This window comes from Octopus bimaculoides, chromosome 25 (assembly GCF_046866305.1).
Source record: "Octopus bimaculoides isolate indiv1 chromosome 25, ASM4686630v1, whole genome shotgun sequence".
Taxonomy (NCBI): domain Eukaryota; kingdom Metazoa; phylum Mollusca; class Cephalopoda; order Octopoda; family Octopodidae; genus Octopus; species Octopus bimaculoides.
The window spans coordinates 1,909,183-1,926,971 of record NC_142952.1 but is presented as its reverse complement, the minus strand read 5'-3'; the positions used below and the strand labels follow the sequence as shown (position 1 = coordinate 1,926,971).

Sequence of the window (17,789 nt, the reverse complement as noted above, 5' to 3'; positions counted from 1 at the left end):
GTTTAACTGTAGTAGCAATACAAAATAGCAACTGATACCTGGTAGTGATGACTTGTCCAACCCATGCCGGTATGAAAACATGTAATCTTATAATCACACGCATACAGACCTATATCCTGTTTATATATATATACACAAATATCTATCAATGAACACATACGCACACATTCATAGATGCCAACATTTTCTCTTTGTCTCTCATCTTTCTCAAGCAGAAGCATATTTATTGCAACATCAACACCATCAATACACAAAACACACACACACACACACACACACACACTCCCTCTACACCTACTTTCCATTTCTTACAAATACACTGCCCCCTCACACATCATGGCTTACATACACAATCCTCTGCACACACCCACACATTCTCTTTCAGTCTGTTTAACCAGCCACAAACTCACACACACTAATTTTCTTTACTGCTCTCTGACAACGCCTTCTCCTTCTTCTTCTTCTTTTTCTTCTTCTTCTTCTTCTTCTTCTTCTTCTTCTTCTTCTTCTTCTTCTTCTTCTTCTTCTTCTCCTCCTCTCTAAGTAGCTGTGAGTCAGTCTCTCTCACTCATATAATAATACTTCACTGTCAAAGTGAACTTATAAGGCAAAGGAGTCTTTCTATAATAGAGTACAAGCAACCTGTCCTTCACATACATAAACACCATTAACCATCCTCAGATCACTGTCATCCACACACACACACACAGAGAACATTGCTTCATGTTTATTAGTTTTTTATGTCCTCTACAACAGGCAGAGATGCCTAAGGTGTAACTATTCCAAAAACTGGAATACATGGTGACTAATAATAGCAAGAACAACAATAATAATAATAATCCTTTCTACTATAGGCACAAGGCCTGGAATTTGGGGGGAGGGGGGGGGTCACTCGATTAGATCGACCCAAGTACGCAACCGGTACTTAATTTATCGACCCTGAATAGATGAAAGACAAAGTCGACCTGGGCAGAAATTCAATGTACAATGTAGCGATGACGAAATACGCTCAGCATGATGTGAGAAAATGCATCATTATTGTCATTATTTTACATCTGCTTTCCATGGCGGCATGGATCAGATGAGTTATTTCTTATTGGGAGCCACAATTTCTAAAGACTACTGGTTGTATGTGTCATTTAATCTCATTTCTATGGCTGGATGTCCTTCGTATCCCCAACCCCTTTGTATAGAGTGAGCTGGGTGCATTTTCTCACAGCCTTAGCAGTAGAGCACTCGGTCATCTTTAACCCTTGCATAGGTTCCACTAATGTTTCTTGAGAAATTTTGGAAGTACATCTTGGAGTGATGCAACACTGTCTGATTTGAAACTGTGTATCTTTGTATGCTTTGGTGCCGTACGATTAATCTTGCCTCAGAAACATGGAGACTCTTCAGACACTGCCATGTTTACTTGGGTTGTGGCATTCCAGTGGATAGTTTTATTCAACATAATGTTTAACAGGATATTCACAAAAAGACTTTGTTGAGTCTTAAAATACATTGATCTATTTATACTGCAGTGAGAACGAAACTGAAACCCTATCAGACTGACTAGAAGCAGGGAACAGACAGAGAGAGAGAGATAGAGAGAGAGTAGATGCTAGATGTAGCAAAGTTATATGACACACACATATGCACACAAACACATATTTACAGGTGTATACACACAGGCACTAGATACACACGTACAGATGCATACACGCACACATGACTAACAATAAAAGATGCAGAGCTCACATACCAAAAGGGGTGGAAAGAAATAAAAGGGATGAGCTTCTTAAAATGAGTTAAACAGTCTCTCTCTCTCTCTCTCTCTTTAAACAGTTAAGGTATCCGTTGCAAAGAGGCTGGCAGAAAAGCTTTTTAATGAGGATTAAAAACAGAAAAAAAAAAAAAAAAATGAAAACAAAACAAAACAAAAACAGGGCACATGGGGAGTTGCAATGTCTGGAAAGTAAATAAGGAGTATAAATGGGATAAGGAGAGTTTTAGTGAAAAGGGGTCAGAGATTTCAGTAACGGTGTCTCTTCTAACAATTATGCAAAAGTGAAAACTGAGAAAGTTACAAAACCCTCAGGTAAGGAATCAGAAATGGTGGTGGTGGTGGTGGGATTTTCAGTTATGTTTGCTGCGGGGGGGGGGGGGGGGGCTTTCATCAATCTTTAAACTGATATTTAGATGTTGTTGTAAGTAGAAGGGTGCCAAATCGGGGATGTAGAGTGAATGGGGACCACACACTGACCAATCCAATTTGCTGATTGTATGATTTATTGCCAAAGATGCCAAAGACTGGCCGGTGCCCATTCTCCTTTGCTATCATGAGGCTTTTCTGGAGCTGGATTTTCTACTTACCTCACAGCCGCTCCTGCACCTTTGTCGGTTAATAAAAAGTAATGCCCATAGCTTTTGGCAGAACCGTTGTGTATACAAGACGGTTTGACGAGAAACTGGTGACCTGCAGAGCTGCCTGCAGTTCCATTGTCGTCTGCTGCATGGTTTCTATGGCTGGACACTGTCCTTCCTAACACCAACCACTTTACAGAATGTACTGGGTACTTTTTCTGTGCCACTGGCAATAGTGATGTTGCCATGTAATTTCCAAGACAGAAAAGAACAGAAAAAGTGGTGGTGTATGGCTGTGTGCCAGTCATTGAAAGGCAGAAGTACGGAGGGAAAGGCAAGCTCAGGTGCCTTGCTAGAGAGGAGATACATGGCCGAAGGGGATAAGAGGAAGGTAGTGATGGGGGTGCAACAGTAAACTCTCTAGGAATAAGAAGGTGAGCATAAGAGAGAGGATGAGGGCAGAAGATCATGGGAGAGGATGAGAGAGTGGATGATACATACATATATATACCATCTATCTACCTACCTACCTGCCTACTTACATGCCTACCTATCTATCTATCTATCTATCTATCTATCTATCTATCTATCTTATCTTATCTATCTATCTATCTATCTATCTGTGTGCATGTGCACAGACACACAGACACACACACACACACATGTGCGCACACACAGTATTTGATAGTTATGCTTATATAAAAGCTAGAATAGGGTGGTTGGCTGAACAGACAGAAATGAAGAAACAATGTAAAACAAATTTGCATGTCTCGAGAAAAGAATTGTAACATCTTCAGCAACGTTCTCCGACAAGAAGCGGTGAAAACTGCAACGGAATCAGTTGTTTGGAGTGTCTTACTTCATAAGCAGAGGCAACTTTGATTAAAGAAGTATGTGTCGAAGAATCTGAAGCAGATGTGTAGGTGTACAACCGCAGACAGAGTTTACAAAAAGACTTAGGATGAGAGAGAGATATTAAATAGGCAAAACGGGCCATATGTCAGGTAGATACATCCAACAGATGTCAGCATAAATAACATAATGCAACATTGCTTCTCTAATTAAATAAAGATTACTTAGATATTAAAGATAAATATAGTGAGGCACAGGTAGGGCTGTGTGGTAAGAGGGGTTCTGGGTTCACTCCCACTGCGTGGCACCTCGGGCAAGTGTCTGAAGTCCTAGTATAGCCTCAGGCAGGCCAAAGCCTTGTGAGCAGATTTGTTAGATGGAAACTGAAAGAAGCCCATCATATATATGTATATATGTATGTATGTATGTAATATATATGGAAGTCCGTGTTTTGTGTCTATGTTTGTCCTCCAATACCACTTGACAACTGGTGTTTACATCCCTATAAATTGGCAGTTTGGCAAAGAGACTGATAGAATAATTACCAATGTGTGGAAACAAGGTCATTATCTATACACTGTCTATTACAATCATCATCATCATCATCATCATCATTTAACGTCCGCTTTCCATGCTAGCATGGGTTGGACGATTTGACTGAGGACTGGTGAAACCGGATGGCAACACCAGGCTCCAATCTAATTTGGCAGAGTTTCTACAGCTGGATGCCCTTCCTAACGCCAACCACTCAGAGAGTGTAGTGGGTGCTTTTATGTGCCACCCGCACAAGCAATGTGGTACAAAAATATGTCCAGCCACTAATATATATATATATATATATATAGATATATATGTTAAATGATGATGATCACACACACACACACACACACACACAGAGTAATTAAGTTTATGTCCGCTCATAGAGTGACCAATGGTTTCGCATCTACATATATATATACCAAAAATTTAAACAAAAACGCAACAAACGGAAATATTACAAAAAAAAATCCCAGAAAATTTGCAGCTTATTCTTCATAAGTCAATGTCCAAAAGATCTTTACAATTTCATGAGTGGGTAGCTTACAAGTACCTTAGTACAATCCAGGTTCTGGCCAACCACACTGAATGATTTGTAACTCCAGGAAATTGCTTAAAGTAAATGATTACATGGTGTTTTGCCACATCTTAGAATATCGATGCAGTAGAAACACATATTGGACAGAGATCTGAAGGAAATGCATTGCATATAATACTGTAATAAAAAAGCTTTTGAGGATGTATAATTCTCCATTCTTATCTTTAATGTCTTATATATATGGATAGACAGATAGGTGTGTATATATCAATATGAGACTAACATATACATACAGAGACACCGTGTATCTATTTTATTGGTGTGGCCTCTGACCGTGCCAGTTCCTGTCAAGATCTCCAACCTATGCCAGCATAGAAAATGGACATTAAATGTTGATGATGATGATGACGATGATGATGATGATACATATAAAATATATATATTTATATCAAAATATGTATTTATTTATAAATATGTGTGTGTATGTGTATGTAAAATATGCACACACACACATACACATATATTTAGAAAGAGGGAGACAGAGGCAGGAGAGGAGGGGGTAAAAATTAAAAAAAAAACAAGATGAGGTGGTGGTGGTGGTGGTCGGGGAAGTGTAAAAAAAAAAAAAAGGCCAAAGTTTCTACGTCACCAATACACACCTGCTTACATGCCAAAGGGGTGGTGCAGAGATGGCCACATCCTGCGCCGAGTCTGTGAATAAGTGCACGGAAATGTTGGCGAATTCTAAACCGACGACTGGTGGGGAAGACATAATGAGAAAAAGCAGAAATAATTATAAAACGAAACAACCATGCAAAAATATATGTACGTATGTGTGTGTGTGTGTGTGTGTGTGTGTGTGTGTGTATGTACGTGTGTGTGTGTGTGTGTATGTACGTGTGTGTGTGTGTGTGTATGTGTGTGTGTGTGTGTGTGTATGTGTGTGTGTATGTACGTGTGTGTGTGTGTGTATGTACGTGTGTGTGTGTGTGTATGTGTGTGTGTGTGTAGATATATATATACCATTGTTGCCATCATTTAATGCCTGTTATCCATGCTGGCATGGGTTAGATCGTTTGACAGGATCTGATGAGCTGCTTGAGGCCTCCAACGTCAGTTTTGGCAGAGTGCCTATGGCAGTGCGTGTCTGTGTGTGTGTGTGTGTGTGTGTGTGTGTGTGCATATTAATATGCAGAACTTTGTTACATTGTGTGGAATACTCAACCACTTAGATGTTAATTCAGGGACAGATAATCCAGCTGAATCCTCATCATTGAACGGCAGGCATCCACCACTAACATATAACTGTGTGTGTATGTGTGTGTTAGTGTATACTTCACAATATGTATGCATGTCTATTCGTGTAAACTCACTATATATATACACACACACACACACACATATATACAAACACACAAACACATACAAATACACACATGTTAGTGTAAAACTCATATGTACATAGCTACACAGTCTCAACACATAGATACATTATTTTTTTCCATTGCTTTCAAGAGAAGGGACATTGGCGATTGGTAATGGGGATAGTTTTGAGTTGAAATTCAAGTTAGAGGTAAGTCCAATGTGGAATATAGGGGTGTGAAGGATGTTTGACAAAATGGCAAGGTGAAGGCCTCACAATGCAGGATTATAAATCCTGTTTGCTGGAGGTCACGGGAAGCAGAGAGGTTGATGTGTCATGAATGGGTTGAATTTAGAAGTGGAATGGTTCACTGATAAATCCTGAATTTAATCAAGTTGATTGTTGCTGTTGTTGTTTCGCTCCAGATCAATCTGGTTTGAACAGACCTATGATGAAATGTGTTCCAGCCATGACCATCCTTTCTTTTTAGGCTTTGTCTAGGACCTCATAACGTTATTCATTGTGCCTTTGCTTTACTTAAGCCCTTTGCTCCCAATTAAAGCGTAGGCCATTGATGACTTTTTCCCCACTGTTCTTGATCCTAGACTGTCTTTTCCCCTTCTTTCCAGTTGGATCCCTAATTTTTCAGCTCTGTCTCAGCTTCTCACTTCCAGCTATTTTTCCAGGTTGTCCCCTCTTCCAGGTCAGGACCTTACATGTCATATGCTTCCCTGAGGCTTATTGTCAACAAATATATATTATAGGGCTCAATGCATTGATTTGCCCAGAGAAGGGGCCTCATGGGTCTGGAGACCCCATTCTGACCTATGTACACTATGGCTCATTGTCAATAAATATATATTATAGGGCCCAGTGCATTGGTTTGCCTGCAAAGGGGCCTAGTTCTGATCTATGTATGTTGTGGCTTTTTGTTAATAAATAAATACTATAGGGCCCAGTATAAATACTATAGGGCTCAGTGCAACATGGGCATAGAGGCTCAGCTCTGATCTATGTATGTTGTAGCTTATTGTCACCTCGGGTGAGGTGGGGGTCTATAATGTTGCTAAGACAACCAACTGTAAAAACCATGCCAAAACAACTGGAGCCTGATGCAGCTCGCCGGCTGGCCAGCCCCTTCCAGATCAAATGACCCATGCCAGCATGGAAAAACAGATGTTAAATGATGATGATGCGGTTGGTTTGAAGGGTATTTGGTTGCTAATGTGAGCAGATCTAGCAAAAAAAAAAAAACAGAAAAAAAAAAGAAAATTGCATAGAGGATCCAACATTGGCTTTGATGGAGATATTAATTGTAAGAGAATTTGTAGTTGGGAAGCATTGGAGAAACACATTTCCTTACAGGTACACACACACACACACGATTCTATATATGCATTTAGTCATTATACACAGGTATACCATCTAAACATACAGTCACACACACACTTACGTAAGAGCTTCACATAACTCTTACTTCAGGTCGAAACTTTTACAAACAACTCTCTCTCTCTCTCTCTACCCCCCTTTGGAAGTATATATATGTGTATATATATATATATATATATATATATATATATATATATATATATATATATATATATATATTATCACTACATATGAAAATAACATTACTGTCTATCCAAATCTATCTCAGACAAACAAAAAAATTATTACACACACACACATAGCCTCTCTCCAAACACTAGCAAAAAAAAACAATTGCATTCCTAGATCCAAGCATTGTGCATATGCATGGGGAATAAATACCCTAAAAAAAAAAAAAGAGAGAAAATTCTGGGAAAACCGCATTTATTTTACATCACATGGGTTGGTGCTAAGCCCTTTTGTTGCTGTTGCTGAGCTACTAAAACATGAAAACAACCAGGATATAGAATAACAGATTGGCAAGGAGTGGAAGGAGGAGGGTAACATATTTCAACTGCTTGATTCTCACAACCAAACATAGAAAGACCTGATATGTGTGAGGTGTGGTCCTCACATAGATGGCACATGTGTGAACTGGTGGGTTTCCCCCTGTGCTTTGTATGAGTTCCTCTCTGTCGTTCTAGTGGGTTGCTAAAGTGAACTAATTAGAAACAGCAGCAGTGGCAGCAACTACCCCCACCACCAGCACCACCACTACAATTACACACATAAATAACATCCAAAATATATTTTATGGGCATCCAGCTGTAGAAACCATGCCAAATCAGACTGGGACCTGGTGCAGCTCTGGCTCATCAGCTCCAGTCAAACCATCTGACCCCCAAGCCAGCATGGAGAGTGGATGTTAAATGAAGATGAAGATGATAATGAGCCCTGGAGATAAAATTGTTGCAGGGGGTGGGTCTCTCTATCTCTCTCTCTCAGCTACCCTATCCAGCAAAACTGTCTGGTTAAAATCAGCTCTTCCAGTCATTATATTCATCAACCATTGGTATTTCCCTCCCTCTAAAATGGACTCTTCCAATCAATATATATGCTGCTGTTGTGATCATCATCATCACCACCACTACCATGAATGAACTCTTAAGAGTAATGTCATAAAGACATGAGAAGAGGAAACCCCTGACCCGGCTATAATTTGAACGAATTGTGATCGAGTGAGGAAAGATGGCTACATATTGGAGCATCACTGAAAATTATGAATCAGAAATTCCAAATGTGAGATTTCTAGGGAAACTGTTTCCTCCATAGACAAGTGTAGGAAATAGTACTTCAATAATTTGATTCTTCATAGACAATGATTCATATCTCTAACATAATCCTGTATTGAGGATTTAATGACATGCTTTCAAGCCATCTTTGTGGCACTGCATTCATTTTACAGTTTCATGTAATTCTATTGTCCATTTTTAAAGGGTTGCTTGGGTTGGATGGAGTTTATTGAGGCAAATTTTCTACAACTGAATGCTCTTCCTGTTGCCAACCCTCACCTATTTCCAAGCCAGGTGATATTTCTCCATGGTCAGATTTGTTCTCGCAGTGTATTAGGAATGAATGACATCCTTTGTATGATGTCAAGACAAAAGAGATACAAGACAAAGGAGAGACAAAGGAGACACACACACATCTACCTGTCTGTCTGTCTGTCTGTCTATCTACCTGTCTGTCTGTCTGTCTATCTATCTGTCTAAATATACACATGACAGGCTTCTTTAAGTTTCCATCTACCAAATTCACTCTCAAGATTCTCAGAGAAATGCATTAAAAAGGCTGAAATAAATCTGAAATGCTCTTGCAGACCTCTGCTGAGGTAAACTGTCGTCTCTCCCTCTAATATTTATTGTGTTTTTAACACAGAACTTCTATAAGTGATGCTATCTCAAGACAAATACTGCAGTAGCTGGCCTATTGACAGTTTGCATGCATTGAGTATGATACACAGATAGCTACTTTAATTTAATACTGCCTCAATTGCGTATACCAAATTTTTAATCATCTGGGTGGCTATTCATGACAGTGAATATTTTAAGCAAGGGTTTTAGTTGAATAAATATTTCCTCTCTCTCATTGCTCCAGTCCATTCATCTGTAAATGAGTGAAGCTGCAATGGACTGGTGTCCTGTTGAGGCAGGGGCAGAAATGTGATCTCGGTCTAGGTAACTGACCCTGTGAGTCCTAAGACCCACAACAGTAATGTAATGCGTGATGGGGTCAGCCAACTTGAAATTGTTCCTTTGATCTGCTTCTTCAAAGAGAGCAAGTCTCGATAAATAATACAGTAAAGTTGTTTACTCATAATCTACAATCAATGCATTAAAAACTGAGTAAATAATAAGTCCATGCTCTATTTAACCAGGAATTTTCATAACACTAAGCACTTTTGTTGAGATTTAGCAATGCAAATAATCTAAGCTAACCAGTGTGTTTGGAGGAAATTAAACGAAATAAATGACTAATCACTCGTTATGATTTAAAGCAAGTCTAAACCAAATTGTTTTAATCCTTTCGATACCAACCCGGCTGAAAGCCCCTCTGGCTCTGTAGTACAAATGTTTTGTTTTCATAAGTTTTGAATTAAAATCTTCCACCAATCCTTGGTCACAGTTTATGTTCCTAACACTAGCTTAATGATAACTAAGTTATTTTACTACATTCTTTGTTATATTTAAAATAATTGAAAGAAACAGAATATCTCAACAGATATATATATATGTAAATCTAGGTGTGTGTCTTTGTGTAGGTTTGTTTATGCCCCTGTAACAGTTTGCCAAAAGAGACTGATAAAATAAATACCAGACTTTATAGAAAAAAAAAAATGGGATGGATTTGTTCCACTGAAACCCTCCAAGATTGTGCTCCAGCTTGGCCACAGCGCAATGACTGAGACAAATAAAAGCCAAAAGCAAAGACAAACAGCTTCTGTCCCCATTTACTCATGTTGGATGTTTATTATTGCATTGATTCTAAATATCAATAAAGTCTTCGAAAAGCTTTTAGTAACAGCTGACGTAGTTATAATCTACTGAATGAGGTTAATAAATCTGTTTATACACACACACACGTACATGCACACACACACATGCAAACTCGATTTGTCTCCCAACCCACTGACACACATGCAAACGCATACATAGATCAATACCTATACGCAGACACACAGCCTGTAATAACTAACATTCATTAACTGCATCAAGGAAAACGAATAATTCTCCGACAGACAGACAAACAGACAGACACTTCTCACAGCAATAGAAATGTTTTAATAAACAACTCGAATACTTACTTGTGGAATTTCGGACAGGAAAAAGCCATTTCATTTGATATTAATCCTTACGTCTTATGATGAAATATATTGACAATAAACCCAGTGAAAATAAGTGTGTGTTTGTGTGTGTGTGTGTGTGTGTGTTCTTTAAGTACCTGGAGTTCACATTTACAAATTTGCCAAACAGAACAAACTACGAGCATGTCTAGTAAAGTTTAAAAATCCATTCGGGCTGACTGCTTGGATCAACATTGAATATTTTTGTCTAAATGTGTGTGTTACACCTTTCAAACAACTCCTACTATTGTCACTGCTGATGACAACGTGGAAAGGAAAATAATAATAATAATAATAATAATAATAATAATAGAAAGAATAAAAGAATTCCAAATCTGTAATGATTTCATGCCAGGAAAATGTTATTGAAAAAAAAAGAAAAAGAAAAAAATCAACATAAATTAATCATTGGTTTGGTTAAGGTGGACAGACATATGAGCTGTCGTTAGGATTCTCTTTTCACACCCTATCAAATGAAGTCCATTTATCAGGCCTGCACACAAACGTGACCCTCCCCGCTTTGCTTTTAGCTCGTTTCACAACAGAAAAAGGTAATTATTTTGCCCACATTTAAAGAGAAAAGAAAATGTTTCTCACGTGAAACAATTGAGGAGGACATACGTATGTGTGTGTTTGTGTGTTTGTGGGTGTGTATATATATGTATTATATATGGATACATACATATTATATACATATATACATATATATATATACATATATATATATATATATATATATATATATATATATATATATATATATATATATATAAATATATACCATTTGATTTATTATCTAATAATATATATACACACATACACATATATGTATGTATATTTATATGTATATGTGTGTATATATATATATATGTATGTATCTATGTGAGTGCATGTATTTATGTGTGTATATATATATATATATATGAATGTAAATATACCTATATAGGTATGTGTGTGTCCGTGTCCAAAGTACAAAGTAGTTGTGTTATATGATAAAAAACATGCTCCTTGCCGTAACCTCAAATGAAAATAAACTCTTTACTGTAGCCTTTTACTGTCATGTTGATCATTAGCTGTCAACAATATTCCCAGGTACCTGCAGAGTGTAATTTCCCTGGGAACAGTCACTCAGAGGCCGTTTCCTCTCACTATTTAACCCGTGTCTGTGGATTAACGCAAATATCTCCCTAAAAGAAACAATCTTCCAGTCATTCAAGACAGAAACACTTTTGATATTTTCAACAATGATTTTGAAAAGAAACTATTTCAAGGAGAAACAATCGCCACACCATATACAGGAAGAAATATTTGATAATTAACTTCCGTGTAGCAAATTCCAGAAGGAATTATTGTCTTTTTTTTTTTTTGTGCTTAAATAAAATTGGAAGTTTAATGAAGTCTGACAGGAAATTTTATGAAAATTTAACATTTTTTAAATGACAAGAGGAAAGATAAAGAAAAAAAAAGAAACGTCCTTTACTTGTTTCAGTCATGTGACTGCAGCCATGCTGGAGCACTGCCTTAAAAGGTTTAGTCAAACAAACTGACCCCAGCACTTCTTGTCCCCCTTCTTTTTTTAAAAGTCTGGTACTTATTCTATCAATCTCTTTAGAATAACTGCTAAGTTATGGGGATGTAAACAAGCCAACACCAGTTGTCAAGCGGTGATGGGGGACAAACACACATACAAAGGGATTCTCTCAGTTTCCATCTACCGAATGTGTCAAGCAGTGGGATTGAACTTGGAACCATGTGGTTGGGAAGTAAACTTCTGAACCTACAAAATACAAACAGTCTTTTACTGAAGGTGCTGGATCTGCAGTGGAGGAATATGGGAAGTGGTGATATTCATACCTTTCCAAGTCCACAAATTGCTGCTCTCACCCTTGCCCCCCCCCCACTGCCACCACCATTTTATGTTTGGTCTTTTCCCCACACTTGAATGGTAAGATGGTACCAACTTGCAATTGAAACTGAACAATACGTGTTGATGCCTGATTGTTAAATCAGAACAATTGATAGAAGAAAATATTCTTTGAGTTAAGTTTATTTCAAAAGTAACACAAAAATAAATCTTTCTCTCACAGAATACAAGAATTCATACCAAAACGAAGATTAAAACTGAAAGACTAAATTAAAATATTTAGAGGAAATTCTTGAAGAAAAATTTGGGAGCATATCAGAAGGTGAAAAATTTTCCAAAAAGCAACACCTGGTGCCAGACATTCCAAAAAGATCTTAGATACATGAAGACCAGTCAGATAACAGCAGAGAGAAATACAGCAGATCAACCACAATGGAGGAAGCGTTACAAACTTATCATTGTCAAAAGAATATATGAATTTAAAAAAATAAAATGAAAAACATACATGCATACATCATATATATATATATATATATATATATATATATAGAGAGAGAGAGAGAGAGAGAGCTGGGGTGGGGAACAAAGTTATAATGGGTAGAACTTAATAGTACATTATATGTTCTGGTGGTATTTTACCAATCCTATTTTATACAGTAGCTGGAGAGTTTAACAGGAAAGGTAGGTATGTGTTATAAATAGTCCACATATAGATATATAAATACAAAACGATGGTGTTGCGAGTAATTTACATAATTAGAACAGTCTATAAAATAGTTCAGTGATACAGAATATATTTTACAAAAGAAACAGTAAAAAAATATGGAGAAAAATAAAGAACAAAATCAGTACATAATAATATTACAGGAACACTCTTTTTAATCGCATGTCGAGCCAATTTTTTTAATATATAAAATGACTTTGATCTATTCAATCAACGGTATAATTAATTTCAGTTCCTCCTCTTAGTTTACATTAGGATTAAAAATATGCTATAAGACTATTTAGTCCGCTGTTAAAAGAGGATAAATTAACAGTTAATTAGTCATTTATACGGAATGAGAAAGGAGAAAGAAAAAGGAGGTAAGGGAGGCAACTCTTACCTTTTCTGTTTCTCTTTTCTTTCAATATGAAACGAACAAAGTTAATGCCATCCACGAAATGATAAACTACGAACATTATCCAACATGTCATTTTACTTTTAACCCTTTTACTGCAGAAATCAGATATATCCACCCAAAATTCGATTACCCTAAACTGCACAAAGGCCTGGAATTTTGGGGGTGGGGATAAGTCGATTACATCGACCCCAGTGCTTAACAGGTACTTGTTTTATCAACCCTGAAAGGATGAAAAATCACAGTCAACCTCAGCAGAAGCTGAACTCAGATCGTAAAGACAGGCGCAATATTACGAAGCTTTCTGTTCAGCGTGTTAGCGATTTTGCCAGTGGTTTTACACATCAATCTAGCTTTTGTTGGGGAGTGTCATGTTTGGAACTATTTTTTGTTGAAATATGTCAAATTTATTGAAGCAACGTGACTTGCAGAAAATACCAATTCTATTTTTTGAAAGAGGTTTAACATCATTACTGGAACAACCATGAAATTTAATTTTGCAGTTGAAGGGATAAAGACAGTAGGGTGTGCTCAAAGGGATATTTGGCTGCTATTTCTTGCAAGTTGAGTGACCAAATTAGGGCTCCTACCTGGTTTGTTGCTGGTACATGTTATTAAATGATGGTGGGTAGGATTGAGATCTATTGATTATTATTTGTGTAGGGGAGGAAGGATTATTTGGTGGACTGTTCCGAATTCTTTGTTGAAATGTTGTCTTTGTTGTGAATAAAGGTAAATAAATGTGGAAAGTAGGAAGAAAAAACCAAGGTAAATGATTTAAAGCTAACTGCAACATTAGATGTTCTAGCTGAAGAAGAAGCATCAGTTGGGAACTGGAGAGAGAGAGAGATACGAGACATCTTGGCACAGCTGTTTTGGTGCTGCTTATTTGGCATCTTTGATTCAACACTGATTTAGTTGACATCAGACGTTTTAATGTGTCTCTCATTTTCTTCTTCCCTCTCCACTCTCTCTCTCTCTCTCTCTCATTTTCTTCTTCCCTCTCCACTCTCTCTCTCTCTCTCTCTCTCTCTCTCTCTCTTCATGTGTGTGACCATATTTCTTTTTATGCGTCTGAGGAGATGGAAAGTGTTTGCATCAGTTGTGTTCAATTAATAATTGTAATCTCTCTCTCTCTCTCTCTCTCTCTTTATCTGTATGTGTATATCTGCACATGTATGTGTGTGTGTGAGACAGCAGACAATTACAGAGATCTCCTTAGTCCTGCAGGCCTCAGCCCAATGTACTGGTTGAACTCCTGTTACAGGTCCTGTCTTAGTCATCCACTGTGGAGTCAGTAGCTAATCAGCTGATGATAATCTCTGGATGGTTAGATGAGAGAGTTAAATGGCAGAGTGTGTTTGCCTTTCAAAACAATATGAGGACATTCTGAAACAGTATTGTTAACAGTAGAATCAACAAAACATTGGTTCCAAATTTTGGCACATGACCAGCAAATCCAGGGGAGGTGTAGGTCGATAACGTCAACCCCAGTGCACAACTGGTACTAATTTTACCGACCCTGAAAGGATGAAAGGTAAAGTCGACTTTGACAGAATATGAACCCAGAATATAAAAATGAATGAAATGCTGTTGAAAATTTCCCCTGGTCTGCTAAGGATTTTGCCAGTTTGTTGCCTTAGCACCAGTAAAATATTAGTAATATCAACAATATTTAAGTAATTTTTTTAATGATTATTTCAATATTTTGTGCTGAAATGATAACAAATTAGGTTTATACATACAGTAGAAACACATGAAATATATATATATGGATACCGTTAGTAGAAGTGTACAGTAAGAAGAGCTTTGGTAGAATTAGTAGAAATAGTAAATATTCCTTACCAGACGTACATAGCATTCATCGTCAGATTTATCTGGCAAGTCATTTGAACATTGGTATTTCTTGAATAAGCGGTAGATCAAAAGTGAACCGATTCCTAGACCGATTCCTAAGACACACAAGAATCCAGCAGCTTTGGCTGTAAAAAAGAAAAGAAAACGAAAAATGTATTTTTAGTCAAAGCTTTTCATTTCTGTTCACTGCTGTTGTATTCATTTGCACAATATTTTTTATTTAATCCTCTTGGTAGCGACTTGCATGGAACCACATTCAGTTCTGTGTTACAAATTTCCTGTTTTAAAGCTATGTAAATTAAAAATCTTCCATCAAAATTTCATGGAAGTTTTAGGTTTTAAATACCAACTGAATCATGCAAAAGTTATTTTACTAAATTCTTCAAGGTGGTGCCCCAGCATGGCCGCAGTCTGGTAACTGAAACAAGTAAAAGATTATTTTGAAAATCAGTTGAAACGAAAGCTGTGTATCTTAAGAAAAATGTGATGATAAAAGTGTTAAGTAATCAAGGCTGTTGGCAGGTTTCACTTTTGAAAAAGAAACTGCAATCTGAACCAACAAATTTCCAATGTATTTAGGGAAGAACCAAAAGATTAATCCATGAAAAATCTACCTTAATCCCCTGAATATGCAGGGCAAGTAACATCATCCTAATCTTGCTACTGGGTTAATCTATCAATGTCTGGAATGCTTTAAACTGGTCATATCCATTACAAAATTACTTTTGGAGAAAAGATTGTTTGCCAACATAACATGGCAGTCCTGGTTTAGGACGAATGTTGCTGTAATTTAGCCCCAGGAGACATCGTCTCCAGCTGGCTATATGATATGATCTGTGTCCTTATATTTTCGAACAAGAGAATCTAGCACCCCCATTCAGCTCAGAACAATATCTGTGTATCGCGATTTCTAGGTTATTTACCTTCATCAGCACAGAATAATTGTTTGGCTAGAGGTGGCGCTGCCAAATTCCCATTCGAAATATACAGTTTTCAAAGTGACAACTAGTCTCTGATTTATAAATGAGAAAGTGACTATATCCAGCTCAAATATTCTCCCTGTTTTTAAGCTCAAAAAGTTCAGATCCAGAGTGTTGTACCTACCCTAGAATATCATTCAAAAAATAAACAATTACATCATGAAAATATTGAAGCTACAAGATAATGCTTGATTCACGATAAGGGGACTAAACTTATGTTTGACAGAGTAACCTGAATGCTAAAGTGTTAATCGCAGGCCTCTTGGATCAGGAGTCAACAACAGCAACAACAACAACATCCAGTATAGTGTTCGACTTTCTTGAGACCATATGGAAGTTATTCTACCAAACACCTTCTCAAGAAAACTATGATAGATATACATGAATGACTTTACTTTTATCCGAGATCATCAATAATTTAATATTCATCATGGTCTGTGCATATATTTAGTGTCAAGTAAAGTGTCCTGATTAATGTTGAAAATCTGAACATATTATGCTTAACCATAGAATTTGTGTAGCCATAAATATTTATGAATGGTTTCTGTGTCTGTTTTATGTCATAAAACTTAACAGTTCAACAAAGAGAGATTAATAAAACAAGCAGTAGACTGCAATGAGCACTGGGAACTGTTTTAATTGAATAAACACTTCAACACAGTGCCTCAGCATAACTATCATCCAAGGACAGTAACAAGAATGACAAAAAAACCTAGCAAAAATGACAAAAAAACCTCCAGCAACTTAGCTTAACCACTTGTTAACAATGTTAAGAATTAAAAAAAAGAGGATGATGGTTATGCAAGACAGCAGATAAATGGTTAACCGGTTGCCAGAATTACCAAAACCAAATAGCAATACAACAACAGGCGTTACACTAGCGAGAAACACTATAAATAAATAAAGAGGAACAAAGCAGATTCAGTGATTCGATGTTTCACAATGAAACAGAATTACTCAATAGCTCAGCTGAACTGGTAGGGATGTTTGCCAATTCTAAAATCGTTCTTGCAATAATGCCATTTCCTCCCGTTCTATTTGTTTTCTCTTCCTATCTCACCTTACAAATGGTTATTACTGCTACAGGTTCATAGAATCTGAAACCTTCGTTAGAGAGCTTAATATGTGGAGGAATATACATGTGCACTTTTGTACATGTTTGCTGTCGAGTGCCAATGTGTGTGTGTGTGTGTGAATCAGTGAAGTTGTATATACAGCTTAGTATGTGGAGTGTATGTGTATTTTTGCATACGTTTCTATATGCATGTGTACTTCTGTATACATATGTGTGAGTCAGTGAAACTTTATATACGGGTTTGTGTGTGTGTCTATGTGTCTACATATGTTTCTGTATGTATGTCAATGTGTGTATATATACATATATACATATATATATATATATAAAAACATATAACTGTGTATATTTCTTTCTCCCCTCATTCATTCTGCTCAAATTCTTCAACAAAAATCCCATAAGACACAAGGGCTATCGTAGCTGCTTTTACATTCTTTTTGCAATTTGAACACCATATGATGCTTCATGCTTACGTACACACATACACA

At 37.0% G+C, this 17,789-nt stretch overlaps 2 protein-coding genes across 2 annotated transcripts in view; both read right to left on the bottom strand.

Moving 5' to 3' along the window:
- LOC106875898 (uncharacterized) overlaps positions 1-10,668 on the bottom strand; it is a 43,977-nt gene extending 33,309 nt beyond the window's left edge. The window contains exon 1 of the mRNA XM_014924212.3: positions 10,369-10,668. The gene's annotated coding sequence lies outside the window, so the exon portion shown is untranslated. The remainder of the gene's footprint in view (positions 1-10,368) is intronic.
- LOC149131042 (uncharacterized) overlaps positions 4,933-17,789 on the bottom strand; it is a 36,519-nt gene continuing 23,662 nt past the window's right edge. The window contains exons 2-3 of the mRNA XM_089341975.1: positions 15,235-15,371; positions 4,933-5,029 (exon numbers count right to left, since the gene is read on the bottom strand). Coding sequence (XP_089198101.1) covers positions 5,018-5,029; positions 15,235-15,371 — 149 coding nt within the window. The 3' untranslated portion in view covers positions 4,933-5,017. The remainder of the gene's footprint in view (positions 5,030-15,234; positions 15,372-17,789) is intronic.